The sequence below is a fragment of the Ambystoma mexicanum genome, chromosome 9 (genome assembly GCF_040938575.1).
Source record: "Ambystoma mexicanum isolate Mex_15411 chromosome 9, UKY_AmexF1_1, whole genome shotgun sequence".
Taxonomy (NCBI): Eukaryota; Metazoa; Chordata; class Amphibia; order Caudata; family Ambystomatidae; genus Ambystoma; species Ambystoma mexicanum.
In genome coordinates, this window is record NC_090931.1 from 802,441,850 (window position 1) to 802,462,986 (window position 21,137).

At 47.6% G+C, this 21,137-nt stretch overlaps 1 protein-coding gene across 5 annotated transcripts in view; it reads left to right on the plus strand.

Moving 5' to 3' along the window:
* The first annotated feature begins 17,092 nt into the window (after nt 1-17,092).
* Nucleotides 17,093-21,137, plus strand: part of NCKAP1 (NCK associated protein 1) — a 1,877,983-nt gene continuing 1,873,938 nt past the window's right edge. For 4 of the 5 annotated variants that reach the window (XM_069615776.1, XM_069615777.1, XM_069615780.1 and 1 more), the window contains exon 1: nt 17,270-17,543. In XM_069615776.1, the coding sequence (XP_069471877.1) occupies nt 17,412-17,543 (132 nt within the window). In that variant the 5' untranslated portion in view covers nt 17,270-17,411. Of the gene's footprint in view, nt 17,544-21,137 lie in introns of all 5 variants that reach the window. The other variant, XM_069615779.1, reaches the window with a different exon arrangement.

A 21,137-nucleotide genomic window follows, 5' to 3' on the forward strand; every position in this document is an offset into this window, starting at 1 on the left:
ATCCAGAAACCCTCAATTGTTCGTCACGTCTTCCCTTCTTCTCCTGTCTGGAGACTCTAAAGAACTTAAGGGACATTAGCGCAACGGCGCCAGGATCAAAGACTTCTTCAGGCGTCCTCGTGCCGGCGGAAATAGGGAACAAGACTTTGTGTTCCCGGGATTACACCTCAATTACAGCAATCCCTTCTTCAGAAATACTCCAGAACACTCAACACCCTTGTATTGATAAGCAAACTACTGTCTGATTCTTCCTCTTTCCTACCTTGTTACCCTCAGTAATAGCTACCTCTCTTGGTCCAGGATACTCACTATTCTAGCTTGGAAATTCTCTGTCCAATCCATCATTCTTACTAGTGAGTAACAGCTAATAATCTTGCCTAGTTATCTCATTGTCTTGAGCTGTATATTAATCCTTGGCTATTTTCTTTTGCAGCCAGCTGTGTGGGTACCAGGGTGTACCAAATATTTTCGGCCAATACTCACCTCAATCTGTCCTTTTGTACTCTTGAGGGTTATATTGTCAGAAAGACTCAATTGCTTCACGATGTGTCAAGCCACCACTTCTGAATTTAGCTCTTGGGCTCTAACAAACGCAGACACTTATTTCACTGTGCTCTCTCTCTCAACGCGGTGCAAACTTACCAAAGCCTCCGTGCATACTTACCAAACCACCGAGTCTCCCGTAGCGCTGAACCCGGCCTCGTGGCGCCAATTCCACATAATTTCTCCTGCAAGGGAAAGGGAGAGACATTACCAGGCGTGCCCGAATTGAAGGCGCTGCGCATACCTAGCAGCAGCTAGCTTCTACACGCAGCGCTACTCACCCACAAAAATACTGGCAAACAAAGACAATACAGACAATTTTGGACACTCAACATTCTCCGTGCAACGTTCACTTGTGGGAAGGACTTTCTAGCCAGTGAAGAAATTGGCGCCTTGAACACTCTGCCTCGCTGTGAAGGCATAAAACAGCGTGTGTCATCTGAACTCAGTTTACAGACATTGGCATCAATCACATGAGTGAATTGCACCCCTGCGAATCCAGGATGGAGTGCACACCCTACTAAAGATCAAGGTAAGCCCTTAGGGTAAATCACAGCACACAGTAAAGTGAAGGGAAGGGCCCAGGGGAATCAGGTGAATTCAGGTCTAAGTGTACACCTTGTATCTGACAGGTATCCCTCCGGGTGAAACAGAGGAAGTGAGAACTCGGGGTCAAGGGTGGCTCATCCATTGCTCCTGCAGAGACACAGGTGAGTGTGACAGAACACGAAGCCATCCTCAATACCTCTGATCGAGCGATGGAAACTTCTGAGGTAGACCAGCTTTCCCTATTGTTAGGTGAACTACGGGCCGAGGTGCAGGCAGTCCGCTCTGAGACAAATGCCTTAAGGTGTGAACTGGTAGTCAACAGGGACAAAACAGACGATTTGGCAAGACAGCTCTTACAGACTCAAGCTGGTCTAGCACCCCTACCCGGTGGAGTTCCTCAGGGGCAGCCTTCCGTGGCACCTGTAGCCACACCCGTTCAGGTGTTGCTTCCAGGCAACATCCCTTTAGCACCCCCAGAACGCTTATCTGGGGATCCCAAGAAATTTGGAGCGTTCATGAGTCAATGCCGGCTACACTTCATATGCAAACTAGACACTTTTCTGAACGACCAAGCTAAAGTAGCTTTCGTCCTCTCCTATTTAGGAGGGCACGCGGCGGACTGTTCTGTCCCGTTAATGCTTAGACACGACCATTTACTGAGAAATTATCATGGTTTTCAGCGTGAACTGGAAAAACTATTTGCCCAACGGACTCGAGGTCAAGCCCTGGATGATGAGCTACTCTCTCTGCGACAGGGTGGTCAGGATCTTATTTCATATGTTGCCACATTCAATCGCCTAATATCCGAATCAGGTTGGCCAGAGGAGAAACGAATAACATTATTTTATCGAGGACTGAGAGGAGAATAAAAAGATGTCTTGGCGCAGGTAGTTAATCCTCCCGAAGTTTGCAGTGTATACATCGACCTAACTATGCAACTAGACCACCGGTTACAGGATCGCAAGGCCGAGCGAACCAAATCAGAGCATAGACCAGTGTATGTCCGACCAAAGGAAGCGTCCCATCGACAGGCCTCAGAAGCACACTCAGAGCCCATGCCATTGGGTGTTCTAAGGGGACCACTCACCAAGGCAGAGAGAGAACAGAGGCGTCAGGAGAAACTTGGTTTATATTGCGGCCAATCTGGTCACTTCCTCCAGAACAGCACGGTTAAACCTCTACGGAAGACAATGGGGGTACTAGATAACACAGGGGAAGACACAGGTGCGGTAGCGGAAAACTCCAATGCCCGGCAGATGTAGAGGTCGGTCTGTCGAGCCAGGAACGGAGCACTCAGATCTCTCATTTCAGTATTCCTGTGGTTTTGGTAGACCCTTCACAGCCCACCCGAATGCATGCCCTCACAGCTATCATAGATAGTGGCGCTATTGGGAACTACCTGGACATAAACACTGCAAAGACCACGGGATTGGCATTCCACCGTAAGGACACAGTTGAAAGCGTTACTTCTGTGGATGGCACACAACTCCTTTCGGTACCGGTAACATGGTGTACTTCCACCATCACCTTAATCTGCCAAGATGGCCAAAGGGAAAGTATTAGATTTGACCTTATTGCTGCACCCCAATTCCAGCTGATTCTTGGGATACCGTGGCTAGAGACGCACAACGCAAAGATAGATTGGCGAGCTCAAACCTTACTCGTTTCCACGGAATGCGCCTCTTGCTACGACAACAAAGGGCTCCAAGGAAGCCCATTGTTAGCTTCACAGGAAAAGATAGCAGGTTTAGGCTTGGTGGGCACTTTACCAGAGGAATACCAGGAGTTCCAGGATGTGTTTGCGAAGGAGCAAGCTAATACACTACCACCACATTGAGTTTACGACTGCCAGATCGATCTGCAACCAGGGGCACAAGTACCGTGCAGCCGCATTTATGCATTAACCGAGGAAGAAAATCCTCATCTACGGACCTACTTGGACCAATACCTGGCCAATGGCTTCATTAGACCATCTAAGTCACCAGCCGCCTCCCCACTCTTCTTCGTACCGAAGAAAGAGGGGGACTTAAGGACGTGTATTGATTACTGGGCCCTAAATCAAGTCACCATACAAAATAAATACCCATTACCTCTGATACCAGTACTCATAGACCAGGTGAGACAAGCGAAGATTTTTACCAAGCTAGACTTACACTGCGTATATCACCTGGTACACATGAAGAAAGGGGACGAGTGGAAGACTGCGTTCCGTACCCGCTATGGCTTGTATGAATACCAGGTCATGCCCTTTGGGCTCTGCAATTACCTCGCTGCGTTCCAGCATTTTATGAATGATGTGTTACCGGATCTCCTCGATTCCTGCGCAGTCGTCTACATCGATGACATTCTGATCTACTCCACCACTCCCCAAGAGCATGTTACCCATGTGCGAGCTGTACTCCGCAAACTGCGTGAAAACCAACTGTACGCAAAGCTAGAAAAATGCTCCTTCCACGTCACCGTGGTGGAGTTTCTGGGATATGTACTGACACCGCAGGGGATCAAAATGGAGAATAGAAAAGTGGAGGCAATGCTCACTTTGTCCTCACCCAAGTCTGTAAAGGGAGTACAGAGTTTCCTAGGGTTTGCAAACTTTTATCGACGCTTCATACCGGGATTCTCACATATTGTACATCCAATAACGTCCTTACTGCGCAAACACCGAAAGTTCGAATGGACACCAGCGGTGGAAGAAGCTTTCCGAGCTCTCAAGGAAAAATTCACCTCAGTCCCAATACTGCAACACCAACAGCCCAATTTACCGTACATCGTGGAAACGGACGCTTCAAGCATTGCCATGGGGGCCGTATTGTCTCAACAAAATCCTGAAACCGGATGCCTTCATCCCATTGCCTTTTGGTCAAGGAAATTTTCCCCAGCAGAATTAAACTATGCGATTTCTGAGAAAGAACTCCCAGCAATCAAAAGCGCACTGTGTGAATGGCGACATTACTTACTAGGAGCAAAACACACCATCACAATAATAACAGATCATCGGAATGCAATACTTACGCTCAGCAAAAGCTCAGTCTTCTAGGCAGTTCCGTTGGGCCCTATCCTTAATGGAATACGACTTTGTGATCACCTACCGCCCCGGAGTTAAGAACGGGAAAGCGGATGCGTTATCCCGCATTGGCACAGGAGAGGATGTCGACAATTCCCCTAACCCGGTGGAGATCATACCCAGCCATAAAATTCTCAGCCTCTGCATCGGCCCATCTCTGTTAAAAACACTGCAGGAAGCAATAAAAGAAAATATGTCTGAAGAAGACCTACTGGCTTGGGACACGAAGGGAGATCAGTTCACCATTCAAGACAAACTTCCATACTACCAAAAACGCCTCTACGTTCCAACTAAGGATCTGCAACAAGCAATCATATCAGACTACCATAGCTCGCTGCTAGAAGCCCATCCGGATATAGCCACAACCATGAAGAAAGTAAGCAAATCTTATTGGTGGCCATCTTGGCGAGAGGATATTGCCACCTACATAGGCACCTGTGAGGTATGTGCACAATACAAAATATCCAGGCAAAAACCAGCCGGCCTCCTTCAGCCAATCACCATTCCGCCAGCGTCCTGGCACACAGTATCAATGGACTTCATCACTAACTTACCTCCAAACTCAGGTTATAATACCATCCTCGTGGTAGTGGACCTCTTCTCCAAAATGGCCCATTTCATAGCTCTAAAAGGTATTCCCTCAGCTCAGACTCTGGCGCAGGTTTTTCTAGACCAAATCGTCAAGTTACATGGATTCCCTATCATAATCGTTTCTGACAGGGGCTGCCAATTTGTATCTCGTTTTTGGAAAAAATGTTGTGCCCTGGCAAGAGTAGAAGTCCGTCTGTCTTCTAGTCACCATCCTCAAACGGACGGCCAAACCGAGCGCACGAACCAGACCATGGAACAGTATTTGCGCTGTCTATTATACCAAACAAGCCAAAGCTGGACAGAAATACTATGGATGGCAGAGTATGCCTACAACAACATTCATCAACCCAAGCAACACCCTTCTTTAATATATATGGTCGAAACCCCAGAACGTCGGTCTACGATCCGCCAGAAAACAAATGCCTGCAGTAAAGAATCTGCATGCCAGCATCATGAAGGCAGCCAGAGAAGCCAGCAGGAACCTACAGCAAGCCAAAGAAACACAGAAAAGAAACGCTGATCACCATCAACGAAAAGCCCCAGATTATCAAGCGGGAGACTCGGTCTGGCTGGCAACTAGACACATTGCTTTAAAGGGTCCCAAAAAATGTCAGCCTAGATACATCGGCCCGTATACAATTGAAAAAGTAATTAATCCAGCAGCCATGAGACTGGCGTTACCTCAACATATGCTTATACATCCCGTATTTCACGTGTCACTATTAAAACCAGCACACCCAGGAACCCGAACTTCCACACCTCCCGCACCCACACAAGTGGGTGAAGAAGCACCAGAATATGAGGTAAAGAACATATTAGATTCCAAACTAGTACGAAAGACCCTGTATTATTTTATTGACTGGAAGGGGTACGGACCCCAGGAAAGATCATGGGAACCCAGCACACACGTGCATGCCCTCCGATTGATGCGAAAATTCCATCGGGACCATCCTGAGACACCAAAGCCCTCATACACACCATTGGGAGGGATCTTGAGGGGGGAGACTGTCATGGGTATCAGGCAGGTAGTTGGGGCAAGCTGGGTGGTGGCTTGGCAGGCCTGGCATAGGCACACAAAGAACCCATAGCAGATCCCTCCTTTAATTCCTTTCTAGTGTTTGTAGTAACTTCCTGGTTACCACTTCCTGTTGCCAAAAAGGAATAGCATGACAATTCATGAGCTCTCTAGTGTTTGGGTGTGGCTGGCTATATAAGCCACACCCAAGATTCTTTCAGTGCTTCGTGTTGCTTACTGTGAGCTGTATCAGCAACACACTTGCCGTGCTCTGGATCAGCCAGCTTCAGCTTACCTGCTCCGGATCATCCTGCTTCTGCTTACCTTCTCCGGATCATCCTGCTTCTGCTTACCTGCTCCGGATCATCCTGCTTTATCATTCTGCTTCTGCTTACCTGCTCCGGAGGAACTTCCGTTCTTACTCCACGCCGCAGCTATCTCCAGTCAAGAGGGGACTTCTACACTGGCACCTGTAAGAACAAAGAAGAATTGCGTTAACACGCGCACATCAGTAATGCTGCGCATACTCACCGAATCTTCCTGCAATGCTGGAATCCAGGTCAGTTGTACGAGCGCACAAACCCCTGCAAATTAAAGAAGAGACATTATTCATTGCGCTCGCCCCAGTAACGCAAACACTTATTTCACTGCGCTCTCTCTCTCTCTCAACGCGGTGCAAACTTACCAAAGCCTCCGTGCATACTTACCAAACCACTGAGTCTCCCGTAGCGCTGAACCCAGACTTGAGGCGCTAATTCCACATAATTTCTCCTGCAAGGGAAAGGGAGAGACATTACCAGGTGTGCTCGAATTAAAGGCGCTGCGCATACCTACCAGCAGCTAGCTTCTACACGCAGCGCTACTGACCCACAAAAATACCGGCAAACAAAGACAATACGGACAATTTTGGACACTCAACATTCTCCGCGCAATTTTCACTTGTGGGAAGGACTTTCTAGCCAGTGAAGAAACTGGCCCTTGAACACTCGGCCTCACTGTGAAGGCATAAAACAGCATGTGGCATCTGAACTCAGCTTACAGACATTGGCATCAATCACATGAGTGAATCGCGCCCCTGCGAATGCAGGATGGAGTGCACACCCTACTAAAGATCAAGGTAAGGCCTTAGGGGAAATCACAGCACACAGTAAAGTGAAGGGAAGGGCCCAGGGGAATCAGGTGAATTCAGGTCTAAGTGTACACCTTGTATTTGACAGGTATCCCTCTGGTTGAAACAGGGGAAGTGAGAACTCGGGTCAAGGGAGGCTCATCCATCGCTCCTGCAGAGACACAGGTGAGTGTGACACCCTAGATCTTCCTCCCATTTGCCCTTTACCGCTAGGGGGGAGGGAGGCCCATTAAACAATAAAAGGTTGTATATCCGTGATATGGTGTGCCCTCTATAATCTACTACAAATTGTACCTGCCCTGCTATGTAATATAGTTCAAACTGCGGGACCCTAATGCCACCCTCTGCGTATGGCCTGTGTAGCGATGATAACGCTATTCTATTCCGCCCATTTTGTCACAGAAATACTCTGCAAATACTATCTAGAGTTTTAAAGAAAGATCTTGGTATGTAGAACGGGACATTTACGAAGAAGTGTAGCAGTCTAGGCAGCACCACCATTTTCGGCAGAGCTGCCCTTCTCATCAGCGAAGGAGGCAGTCTCGCCCAGAACTTCATAGAACTTTTAACGCCCTCTAGGGCACTCAGCGTGTTATATATGTGTTCCGCCACTGGGTCCTGGTATACATTAACCCCCAAATATCTAAATGTGGGCATTTTCCATTGCAAGGCGAGAACGGGCAGTGCGCTTAGTTCTGTCTTATGCAGTCCCGCTGAGGGAAACAAGGCTGAGGGCCCTGTTTCGCCTCATTTTTATATAGCCATACCAGCAATCGGCTGGGTTTATCCCTTTCAATGTGTTGCCTCTCAGTGTATTTAGCGAAGCTACGTTTGCCCAGCCTCTCCCAGCATTCCATACATTTCTGTTTTAGTTCCATAACCCTTGCCCCCGAGACTGCTCCAGTTTCCTCAAACTTTCCTCTGCAGAGGGCAAATCCCTATTGATGTTTGCTTGGACACTGCTTGACCCTGCTATGGCTATTCCCCTGACCACCACCTTCATCGCCTCCCAAAAGGTTCCTGCGCTAGGTACACTGCCCGTATTATGCAAAACGTACTCAGTAATGCTGTCTTTAATGCAGTCTCAAAATGGAGGGTCCTTCAGCGACTCACTTCTAAGCCACCACACAGGTATCAGAGCTCTAGGGGGCACGTATTGCCATTGTAGGTTGAGCGGGGCGTGATCTGATAAACCCCTGCCTTTGTACTGAGCGTGCGTAATGTGATGTGCCAGTTCATGCCCTACAAAGAAGTAATCTATTCTTGTATGCACTGTGTGTGGTGCTGAGTGGTGCGAGTAATGTCTGGTGTCTAGATCGAGAGCTCTCCAGGCATCCTCCAGGGAAAAGGAGTCTAGGAGCTTCTGTGGCGTCTTGGTGTGTTTCTTGCAACATGGCTAGGTCCACTTTGTAACTCTTGAGGTACAAATAAACCCTATTTCTTTTCACGTAGGCGTTCAAGCCCCTCACATTCCAAGTAAGGATATTTACAGTTCCAGCCATTAGCTTTTATCCCCTAAGTCACCCAGCGCTGCTTTCTCCCCATGAGCTGATCTAATCAAAAATGTTGTGCTACTAAACTGCAGGCAAGCCCCTCCCAAACAGAACATCCCCAACTATGAACAACTACCCAGCAGTGTTACCCTTGCTCAGGCATGTCCACTTCTCGCATTCGCCCCAAGCTGTCATGACTCACAGAATGCGCCCCACCTGGACTTCCTGGTCCTTATCGCAGCGGGGCTTGCATTCATTGATACTCCCAACATGGCCATCTAACATGATACGCCTCACACCAGCTTTCACGGCGGACGTAGAACGTTCTACAAATAGATCACGCCTCCGCGCGTCTCAACGCTATCGCTGATAGTGACTAGACGTGTGCTTCGTAGCTTGTTGAACTGTTACTCTGTCCTAGGTTCCCGGATCCTTATTCCCCATTCCTTCCTCCTTCTCCTCTCCAACCTGTTCCTGGATTCTGCGTACCCCCTTTGTGTACGCTTCCTCTTTTCCTGGACGTCCTGAACATCTGAGTATCCTGGAACACTGAATGCACGCTGGAGTCAGAAGAGACTTGTGCAGGCTTGTACAAAACCCGATCCGTGCGCAAGACGATTTCCCCCACGGAGTCCTGCAAGAAGCGGTCCCAGGTGAGACGGGGGGAATTCCATGACAGTTTGAGACGCCAAACGACCGACAGTGAACCCAATATGGAAAAGGCCGTTCTGGATCTCATGCGTGGCATGCAAGAATTAATGATCGAGGTGCAGAATTTAAAGGCGGAGAATGCCGCATTGAAGCAACTTGTTCTGTCCCGCGATTCTGCCACAAAGGAGTCTCCTCACAAAGGAGAGTGTTCTACTGGGTGGCATTGTAGACAAATACGATGGGTCTGCAAAAACCCTTCGTGGATTCCTCGACTCCTGCTTGGTGCATTTTACTTTTAAGCCCTATTATTTTTCAACTTCCAGGGCAAAGGTGGGCTTTATAATCTTGCACCTCGCTGGGAATGCATTGACTTGGGCTACTCCTTTAGTCAATTCTGGAGATGCCCTCCTGGATGATTATGACAGGTTCATACAGGCCCTCAAGACCATGTTTGACCGCCCAGAACAGGTCTATAGTGCCCAGGAACGCCTACTTGATTTTCAGCAAGGATCCCAGGACATGCTGACATATGTCACAAGATTCAAACAATTGGCCAAGGAAGCGGATTGGTCTTCAGAAGCAAGTTTTACTCTTTTCCAAAGGGGGCTTAACGAAGAGATAACAGAAGAATTAGCCAGAGTGGCTCGTCCAAGCTCATTCCAGGCTCTTATGGATGTAGCCATGCAGATAGACTTTCGTATCCAGGAAAAGAAAGCAGAGAGAAAAAAGACCAAGATGCCCTTCCAGAAGAGTTCCCTTGAGACTTCATTGAAATCTGATCCTACTCCAGTCTCTGATTGCGATCGTGAACCCATGCAAATAGGGGCCTTTGTGGACCCATATCCCCACAAGAAAGGATGAGGAGGATCCACACGGGCTTGTGCATGTATTGTGCCTCAGATAAACACCTGGTTAGAGAATGTCCTCTAGCCCCTCCACGGCGTTCGGGAAACGCCAGCTCCCGATCCTAGATGGAGCGAGGTTCCGGGAGAGAGATGTTTGCTCCACATCAATTCCATCCTTGAACTCTCCTGGACAGAACAACTTAGTGGTTCTACAAGCGTTCTTATCATTATCGAAGAAGGAGACCTACCCCATCCTGGCCTTGGTGGATTGTGGGGCTATGGGAATATTCATTGATCAAGATTGGGTCTTTAAGCACATGTCCCATATGAAGCACAGAGTATTGTGCAAACTGTGGAGGTGATTGATGGAAGACCTCTCACTTCAGGACCCCTATCCTTACAGACAAAGGAAATCCAACTTTCAATAAACCATCAGGAGGAATTGATCAAATTTGACATCATCAAGTCAGCCCATTACCCCATGGTACTGGGCATGCCCTGGTTGCAGAAGCACAATCCTTACATCAATTTGGCAGCAGGATCTTTGTTTATTGGTTCAGAGTTTTGCCTGACACACTGTCTATCCCCAGATCCCTCCTTGATACCTTCTGAAAACACTCCAACAGATCCACAAGGCCCTCTCATGGTTTCAAATGTCATACAGGTTCCTAAAGGCTACCAGGACTATGCTGATGTGTTTTCAACTGCTATAGTCCAGGCCTTACCCCCTCACAGGCCTGAAGACTGCGCAATAGATACAGAACCTTCGGCAGTAATTCCCTTTGGGAGTATGTTCATTCTCTCCGAACCGGAAAAGAAGGCCCTTAGAGAATACTTGGACACCAATCTGGAAAATGGCACCATAAAACCATCTAAATCTCCAGCTGGAGCCTCATTGTTTTTTGTCCCCAAAAAAGACACCCAAGAGCTTAGACCTTGTCTTGATTATCGTGGATTGAATCAATGCACCCTCAAGGACCACTACCCTTTGCCCTTAATCTCGGATATCCTGGAAGCAGTGAGAGGAGCTGTAATCTTCACTAAGTTAGATCTCAGGGGTGCTTACTGTAACGCTCACCTGACTCCCACGGAGGCGCTGCTCTAGTCTGGGTTGCTGTGGCCTCTTCGAGCGTGATGCGCAGAACTCGGAACACCGACTGAACAGGACCCTCAAATCTTGCTTGTCTGGCCCGTAGGAATATCCTTCTGCAGATGAGAAAGGGGATTAACAGTCTGCAGAATAGTGTGCTTGCTCCCCCCTTCCCCCCTTCGTTCTTCTCTAACTTCCTCCGAAATCCCCGGTTGAAGCTCACCTTATGGTTTGAAAGGATGAACTCTCCATCCTGCTTCTGGTGCAGGGGCGCGTGTTTGTCCAGTTACTTCACTGGTTTTCAGAATGGCGCTGGCAAAATCCACTTGACTTTTCCGAGCGGAACGCCGTAAGTATGAAGATTACAAAAGTTCAAGTGTAGAGCCTCCTTTTCTGTTGCCTTCCTAACCTGTGATCTGTCCTTTATTTCAGGTGCAGAATCAAGGCGATGCGTTGAGGGATTGAATTGCCGATGATAAACTCAGGTGAGTTAGCGATGGGGGCGATCCCTCTTAATGTCTTTATATTCCTCCAGTAATGTCTTTTGTCCTTTCCCCATAGGGGCCGGGGTGCGGTACCTGCCAACGAAGCGGCGCCGACCCGAAATGAGGAATGGTCCACCAACAGAAGACCGGTAAGTGTTATGGCGGAAAATTAGGCTTTGCTCATATGTTCCTTCTGCTCACCTTTTGTCTCTTCTTCTCTCCCCTAGGCGCAGAGATGTGGCGACCAGTGCAGACAGTCGCAGTGGAGCCAGAAGAACTCCCGAGGACAGGTGAGTGAAGCGCGGCGCTGCAGCGAGCAACGCAGTGCTTTTAAATGAAAGTCTTTTCTCAGGTTCCGGATGTAGGTAAGAAGTTTGATAAAATTCTTGGTTTTCACCTTTCTCTTCTCTTCTTTCCTTACAGGTGTTCCAGGATCGAGGCGGGCGTGGCTGGAGACCAGATGCAGGAGCAGACACGGTGAGCGTACAGCTGCTTGGATGCAGAACAACGCGAAGCGTGAGCTACTGTCTGGGCGTGGCTTAAATAGCCCCCAAAGTAGTTCCAGGTAAGTATCCTTCCCTGGCCACGCCCGAGTGGCAAAATAGTCCCAATGAAAAAATAGTCCCTTTAAGGTCTCAGGGAGGCCTGAATCTTGCAGCATGGTCTGCATCAGGTAAGTGCACAAAACACCTTCCTTTATGAGCCTGGCGCCTATGGCGCCAGGACTGATGTCCAACATGAGCCTGGCGCCAACGGCGCCAGGACAGAGTCCAAAGAGCCCCTATAAGGGGCCGCTGGGCTTTTACCCGGGGGCATGATGCCTGCTCCCGGGGGTGCTGAGCCTGGCCTGGTGCTCCGGGGGTAGGCATCATGACACTTACCATCTAATCCGTATCAGGGAAGGAGACGAATGGAAGACAGCCTTTAGAACACCCTTTGGTCACTTTGAGTACTTGGTCATGCCCTTCGGGCTTGCTAATGCCCCCGCAGTTTTCCAACGCTTCATGGATAGGGTGTTTTCTGACATGTTGTTCCTCTTCGTCATCGTTTACCTAGAAGATATCTTGATTTACTCCAAGGATTCTCAAAAGCACGAAGGGCATGCGAAGGCAGTTCTGCAATGGTAACGTGAACATAAACTCCTGGCTAAACCCGAGAAATGCCTTTTTCATGTCACTTCTGTTCATTATCTAGGATTCGTCCTTAGTCCAGAAGGGATAGGAATGGACCATTCAAAGGTAAAAGCCATACTATCTTGGCCTGCCCCCACTTCGGTGAAACAAATTCAATCCTTCCTGGGGCTTGCCAATTTCTATCGGAAATTCATGCCATCCTTTTCTGAGATAGTTCAACCGATCATTACCTTATTGAAGAAAGATACTCCCTTCCTCTGGACCTCAGCCCAAGACCAAGCATTTCAACGATTGAAGACGGAATTTACTCAAGCTCCTATCCTTGCTATCCTTGCTCAACCTGATATTAATCAACCATTCCTAGTGGAGACGGACGCCTCTAACTACGCCATAGGAGCAGTGTTAAAGCAGGAATTCGAGGATAAACTACAACATTCCATTGCTTACCTCTCACAAACCCTGACTTCCAGTGAGATCCATTACTCCGTCATCTACTTCTGGGAGCTAAACATCCTGTCCAGGTCCGTACGGACCATCGAAATCTTCAAGTGCTGCAATCTATGGAATGTAGAAATAGCTGTCAAGCCTGTTGGGCCTTCTTCTTCGCCCAGTACCAGTTCCAAATCCATCATGTTCCCGGATCACATAATCTAATCGCAGACGCCCTATCTTGACGTCCTGACTATGAAACTCTTGAAGATCGGGCATACCCAAGGATGTTTCCCCACACAATTTTTGTAGCCCAAGCAATCAGTCTCCTGGAAGAGATTTGAGTGCAAACCCAGTCTTCTGAAATCTGGAAAGAATTCACAGGAAAGAATCGATGGAGACTTAATTCTAGAGATGGATATTTATTCAAGTCCAAGGCCCTGGTCATTCCCACACAGAGACTGCAACTAAGGATTATTAACCTCTGCCATGACACTCTTCATTCCGGACATCGTGGTGTCACCAACACCCTTCATCTCATACAAAGACAATTTTGGTGGCCCAAAATGAAAACTGACATTCAATGGTACATTCAAGCCTGCGCAGTCTGCAATCAAAACAAACATGATATGATATGGCATTTGTAATGCGCCTATACCAAGTGTTACGAGGCGCGACAAGGCGGGGGGAACAAGGGGAGACAGACAGTGATCCTACTAGGCCAGGTGTCATTCAGATCGCGCAGGTGCAAGGGTAGAGGGGAAGGGAAAGTGCAAGGGGAAAGGGAGAGGGGAAAGTGCAGTACAGGGTTAATAGAATACACGATAAATAATAGGGCCAGCTGGTGGCAAGTGCAAGGTAAGTTCCGGGAGGAGGGGCTGTAGGATATAGAGACAGTCCCGTAGTGCAGGGAGGCAGTGCAGAGAAGAGTGGCTGGGCCAAGGACCGAAGTCGCTGACTGGCCCAGTTGCAGAATTCAGTGCAGGTTCAGTGATATTAGCAGGGGAGTGAGGGACATGATAATAAGAAACCGGCAGGCCTCCTACTGCAACCTGCACTACCCTCTAGACCATGGGAGTGCATCGCCACGGACTTTATTGTGGAATTACCACCATCTAGGGGCTATACGACGATCATGGTTACCATTGATTTGTTTACTCACCTGTCCCATTTTACACCATAGCACAAATTGCCATCCTCCTCAGAACTCGCTGGCATTTTCCTGGAACATATATTTCGTCTTCATGGACTCCCTTCCAAGATCATATCAGATAGAGGACCTCAATACATCTCTCAATTTTGGAAACATCTCTGTCGAATTCTAGGACTCCAACATGCTCTCTCATCAGGTTATCACCCACAAATTAACGGTATTCCATTATTGGTAGCATCACCTGGTTTTGCAGCTCCATGGCCTCACCCCCTTTACCCTGCGCTGATTCTATGTATCCTCTGGGAACATGCTGCTTGGTCCTGGCAAAGCTGTCTAACGTGGGTTAGTTTGCTTTTATTTTGGCCAACTTGGGAAGCATCCAGCCTGCTTAAGCCCCTGGTAATTGGCTACAATCTTTTTCTGCCCCAAGCTCCTCACATGAGATCTTGGGCCTAATTGAATGTGTCTTGGTTGTGGCTATTCAATAACGTGGGCTTGTTGTATGTGTATCAAAAAGTAAAAGCTTACATAGCACTCCAGGTGCAAATACTGCCCCATGCACCCCAGTAACCTTTGGCTGTTCACTGCTATTGTGTACTTAATAGTCCTTCTCCCCCAGCCTTGTGCCGGGATCTTTCCCCTGGCATTTCATCTTGAATGATTGCTAACCGCGAGTTGTCTTCTGCGACATAGACTCAGCCTCTTATTGCCAGGGGGTAGTAAGGGCTGCTTCCTTGATTTCACCGCTCGCCTGGGTCCCCTTAGTTAAGCCACTAATTCGGTCCTCTGTGAGCTGCAGAGCACTCACGTCTCCAATGTTTACCCCAGGAGCTACCACTGTCAGCTCATCACCACCGTGCTTCCCAGGTTAACCGGCATATGGCCTTGCCTCTTGTTCTGCGCTCTCAAGGGGCTAGGACTATTAGGAGGCTTAGCGCCGCACTTGCCTTGTGTTTGTTGCGGTGTCCGTCTTGCCGGAGGGAGTCAGTTGTCGCTCCTCTCCACATGTTTTCTTTGGTCAGGCCAGGCCAGTTCCCGGACGTCCGTCCTCTACGGTGGGTGCCCCTCTGCAGTCTGCCTCTGCTACCGTGTCTTCTGCTGTCTTGCTGTTGGTTTGCTTGAGTGCTTTGGGCTCCTCTCGACCTCCAAGCCTCCCACACACTTCCACCGCCACCTTCCCCTCGCGGCTGCCATTTTGATTACAGGAGCCATCGGTAGTCCCTCTCTTTCGCGCTCTGCTTCTCGCCTCCGTTCACCTCCTTTCAGTTGGGCACTCCAGTAAAGTTCTCACACTTTCTCGCCAACTTCCAGCTATATTGTTACTGTGGAACTTGCTATTTTCACGGATCTTGCAGGATCGGGCAGGAGCAGTCCTGGAAGACGATCTACTCCATGGCTGCAAGCCACATCCCCTGTTTATTGGGACTGGTTATAGACTGTTGGTCAGGAAAGCCACGTGATTTAAGAAAAGGACCAATAATAATATGAACTACCAAAGAGATCAAACTACGTTGGGGACTGTACTTTTCATTGCTTTGTTTGTTATATTGATTATTGTTGATATTTGCTGCTCGAGAAAGTTAAGAGAAGAGAAAGCACATTCCTTCGTCTGTGTCTTTATTAGAATGATGACTTTCTGTAACTTTAGTATTGAAAATCTGAATTGTCCCGAACATTTGATACAGTGAGTTCATTGCTACATGGGAATATTGATTTATCTTACACAGACTGGGACTCAATAGATGTCTGGAAGACTGGCTCATCACCACCATGGGCCTGATTCTGAGCTTGTGCTAATTATAGTGTTAAAAGCCGACAATCTCCCTTACAGTTTCCAGCACCACCATTCTGGGGGGGTGGAAATACTGGAGGGGAAATGTTGTGCTTCCTAGCAGCAAAAGCTGCATGAATCTACCGTTTACCATAGCTCGCAACTCACACGCTTTTGGCGGGTGTCACCCGCCTTGTAAAGGGCTGACTCACCCGCCAGCCTCCTGCTAGCCCATTCATTCCAATGGGCGTCCCACCCGCCAAAAAATAAATCGGGTGCTTTCACCAGCCTTTGCAACACAAATGATTGAGAGCTATGCATTTACATAAAAACATGTGCAAGCATTTTCAAAAAGACCGCCACTTTTCTAGTTTAAGAAAGTTTTCTTAAGCTTTCATTAAACGAGAAAAGCATAGCTCTCAACCATTTATGTCGCAAAAGCGGGTGAAACCACCCGATTTTACTTTTGGCGGGTGAGAGGCCCATTGAAATGAATGGGCGTGCATGAGGTTTGGCGGGTGAGTCCGCTGTTTACAAGGCGGGTGACACCCGCCAAAAGCGTGTGAGTTGGGAGCTATGAGAAAAGTGGTGCTGCAGTCTCGGAAATGTCATTTTTATAAAGGAAAAAGTGTGAAGCAGCGTTTAACAACACTTCACTGGTGCCTTATTTTAACTCCTCTTATTGACTGCTAAAGCTGTGTCCTTGAGAGCAGAATCCCCTGCAATGCCAGCCATGCATTTCTCATGGTCGCTATGAATGTTCTAAAGTAGTAAATCGGGTTTAAATGCCAGAGCACATCATTAGGACATCATCAGAATAGGGTGCTTTTAAAGAAAGTGTTCAGCCTTCATGGATGAACACCCGTGTTGTTGCATGCACCTCAGAATCGGCCCCGTGAGCGTTTTCCACGAACATAGCAATTATACCAAAAAGATAAGGCTATGACTCAACCAAAAAAAAAACTTTTGCTTACGACGTACCTATGAATTAGAGTGTCTGGAAAAAAATCCTGTTCCGAAAAATTATGGAGTTGTGATTGAAAATGGCGTCCATTGGACCGTTTCCCGCTAGTCCTCTTTCTGTGGTCATGATCACCGCTCTCAATCGCCGGCCTGGGATGGGAGTGAACTGGGTTTGGGAGCGGAGCTCCAGGAAGGCGGAGGAGTACAACGAAGTGAAGTACAGCGACCCGTGGGAGCTAGAACAGGAAAGCGAGAGCGAAACAGGGGGCGCCTGAGGCCCCCACGGTCTGTTTCAGGGTACAGGGCGGAGACTCCAGCCGGTCGCCGTCTGCAGTGAGCTGCGGGTCCCGCTGCGCTGCAAAACTGGACCCTTGTCCAGCACAGTTTGTGCTCTGTAGCAGACTACATCACAGTCTGAACTCGGGGCAGCCGAAACCCGGTGCTCTGAAATCGGCCTCGGGGCGGGCACACCGGGCTCTGGCTCCGGATCTGTCACAGTGACATTGGATGACAGCGGCTCCAGGGAAGAACATGTCGCGCCCCGCCGTGCAGCCTAGTCAGCAGAAGCTGGCAGAGAAGCTTACCATCCTGAATGACAGGGGCGTCGGGATGCTGACCCGCCTGTATAACATCAAGAAGGTGAGGCGGGGAGGTGGCTTTGACACTCGCTGTTGGGAGAGGATGGGTGGCGCTGTCAGGCCCACAACAGAAACACTTCCACTCACATTTTCTTTAATCCGAAATTTCCATTCCTCGCTCCTTCAAACCCTTCCCCATCTGATTTGCCCTAATCCTTGCGAGGGAATTAGGAAAGAGATTTATCACAGGATGAAAGCTTTTTCACCCGAGAGCTTTGGTTGGGAGACTATACAGACTGACAGGCGGGGGCTGTATAATACAGTCCCCGCCTGTCCATCATTTCTTTTGACTATATTACGTGTATGGCCACATCCCTCCTCTTGTAAACACTTTGGCGGTGCCTCGTTTCAGTAAACAATCTCTGGTTGTTAGAAGTACTCAAACCACCAGCGGGACACAGCAAACAGTATGCTACAACCCCACTCCCGGGTCGTAATCTACAAACGCACCTTTCTTTACCAGCATCTTGTAAAATACATTAGTTGCCCTGCACTTGTGCACCGGGTCTACCGCCCATTTGCAGTTATAAGACCTATATTCAGTATGTATGCATAGTTTCCAACTCCGTATTAAAAGGCCGCGATCCACTTGCTGCCCACTGCACAATAACTGTTGATGTTGTAAACCGAAACCTGTGCGTTATTCCTCTCTTGCGGGGCGGCCGAGCCCCCTGCTCAATCATGAAAGAAGGCTTAAACAGTGCTTTAAATAGGATACGGAATCAGGGCTGCTCTGAAAAGGGGCGTGGCCACATCTTGGGCGTGGTCCATAATAGGAAAGTCAACCTGACTCTACCTCACGAGGCCTTGTAAACCTGTATTTTGGGTTACTCCGGTTTGTCTTGGGTGGTCTTGTCTGCCTAATGTAAATAATTTGCGTTCTAGTTTAGGTTTGGAGTAAATTGCTGTCTATAAATCAGTTTCTCACCCAGGAAATATACATATAAATTGCAAAATCCATAGGAAGATCACTTTTTGGGTGGCTTATAACTTTGCTCCCCCTGCACGAATCCTCCCCAAACTTTGCAAAACAAGTATATGGCCCGCTCTGAATTGTTTTGCAAAGTTTGGTGAGGTTTTGTTCTGGGGTGAGGGGGCAAAGTTACAGGGGGCTCCCAACATTTTTGTTTTTAACATAAACTGAATGGAGAAAAACTTTGCTCACGCCTACAGCTGAAACTGCTGGATAGATTTTCACCAAATTTGCAGCAGGTGCGGCGGTTCGGTCCCAAAAGCGTGCTTTTGTAAATTTGGTGGAAATCCATCCAGTAGGTTTTTTTTTTTTTAAATTACCAAAAAGTTGGTCCAAAAAAATGTGTGATATCTGGGTCCGCTCCGCTGCCACATTTCCCTGTTCGCTCTGCGGTCAGGACACCGATTGGCCAATGGGCTTAAGTCATGTAAGCGGACAAGCAACGTGTTCGCTGATTGGTTGGAGTGAAGCGCGAGGAGTGTCACATTTTCCAGATGCGCACGCCATGTTGGATCCGTGGATATCCACGGGCAGCGTGGCATGGAATAGAGCAGAAATATAATTTTGGGGAGTGTGTTGGTGTGGAAGAGTGGCTGGAGAGGGTGGGGGAGTGGGAGATGGGTCAAATGCTGTATTTGTTTAGGTGGAAGAAGGCCGTGATGTGATCAGTGTCCGCGGACATACCAACCACTGACCGCACTACTGGGTATTTTACTATGCTCTGTTGTATTGGTTTTGGGTAGTTGGAAGAGTATTGGGTGGGGAGGGGATGCATTGTAGAGTTTGTGCATTGGCTGCATGTACTGTCTTAGTATGTCAAGTGAAGTGGATAGGGCTTGAGGTGGTTGTGTTATGTTTTTGGGTTATGGTCAGTTGGCAGGTGTTTTTTGCATGGGTGTGTTATGCTGCGGTGGTTGTGGCCAGTGCTTAGTCATGTTTGTTTGTTTTATTTATATCGTGCACCTGACCCCGAGGTAATTGGGCGCTAGAGGATAGTAATGGTTACATGGCATAGTATAGACAGTTGTGTGCATGAATACAGTTTGAATATTGAAGGTAAAATTACAATGGTACATATATACATATTAAACAAGACTCTAGGCCCTTGCCACAACCACCGCAGCATAACGCACCCATGCAAGAAAACATTTTGACTGTGGTATGTGGGCTGCATAGGAGGTATGTTTTCAAAAGGTTTCTGTACTGGTTGCCAGTAGTGTAATAGTATTTATAGGACAGTGGCCATGGTGTGTGGTAGTGGTTTGTTGGACTGTGTTCAGAATGTTGGTACCTAAGACTCTAGGCAGTTTGGGTTGTAGTTAGTGGGCAGGTGTTCGCTTGCATGGGTGTGTTATGTTGCGGTGGTTGTGACTCCAATCATTGTATACTGACTGTTTGCTTTGTTGAGGCTGCATGCAATGTTTTGTCCAGGCCATGCACCCAAAACTGTAGGCCCTGGCCACAACCACCACAGCATAACACATCCATGCAAGCAAACATTTTGGGTTGTGGTCAGGTGTTTGCTTGCATGGGTGTGTAATGTGGCAGTGTTTGTGACTCCAGTTATTGTATACTTACTGTTTGCTTTGTTGAGGCTGTATGCAGTTTTTTCATGGTATGGGAAATTGAAGCAGACATTGTTTTTTCATTCTCTGTGATAAAAGAAAATATCACCTGTTAGTGGAGGTAGTTTATAATGAGTTATTGCATTGCATAGTAGACATTTCTGTACTTTGTCGACCCTCCTAGTTAGTACTTTACAAGCACTATTCTTCGAACCAGTCTACTGTGCAATTTGCTCAGTTCCTGTGTTTGTTCATAAAGTCATTGGGTCTGTCGGGAAAAAAATCCATGCAGGATAAAAAAAAACATACTATGTTATGGTACAATATTTCTAGGTGGTTGGTTTCAGTAGGAGGAATTGAATAGGTGTATGGTTTTTGGATTGGAAGTGGTGTTACTATTGTTGCAATTAGATACCAGTTGGCGTATTTTAATAGTTTATTTCTTGTTGCATTTTAGCAGTATTCATTTATCTGTTGGGTTGTTGCTGAATTTTGGGGCAGTTAATTACCTGTTGGCGTATTATAACTGTTGATAGTTTTGAAGTTGTTGAGGGTATTTTTATACGTAATAAGTGTTGCAGGGTTTCTTAGAAAAATGTATATTGCAGTTTTCTGGTTGTAGTTAGATACCAGTTGGCATAACTGTTAGATAGCTGTTGTCTTATTAGTTTATGGATTTAAAGGTTGAGGAGATTTTGTAGATGTTTATACTCGGATTACTGAATACATTTTGCTCTTAAGAATATTAGGTAAGCGTTTACAAGATTTGCTGGTAATCTCTGTTTTAGAGTAATGAAAGTATCATTACATTCGAACCATCCACGTTTCTTTTTTATGTATGCAGTGTAGTGACCTGCATTGGTTGTGGCTCCTGCATGGTAGATTATACTTGCTGTTGTGAAGGTTTTCTTACCAAGTGATACTTGTCCATGTGTGAATCCAGTCAGCTTGCAGTTGTTTTTGGTACCATCTGAATTGTAACGCAAAAGCATTACTATTACGTATTCACTATGTGACTGTATTTGTAAGGTGGAACGATTATCAAAATTGCAAGTCG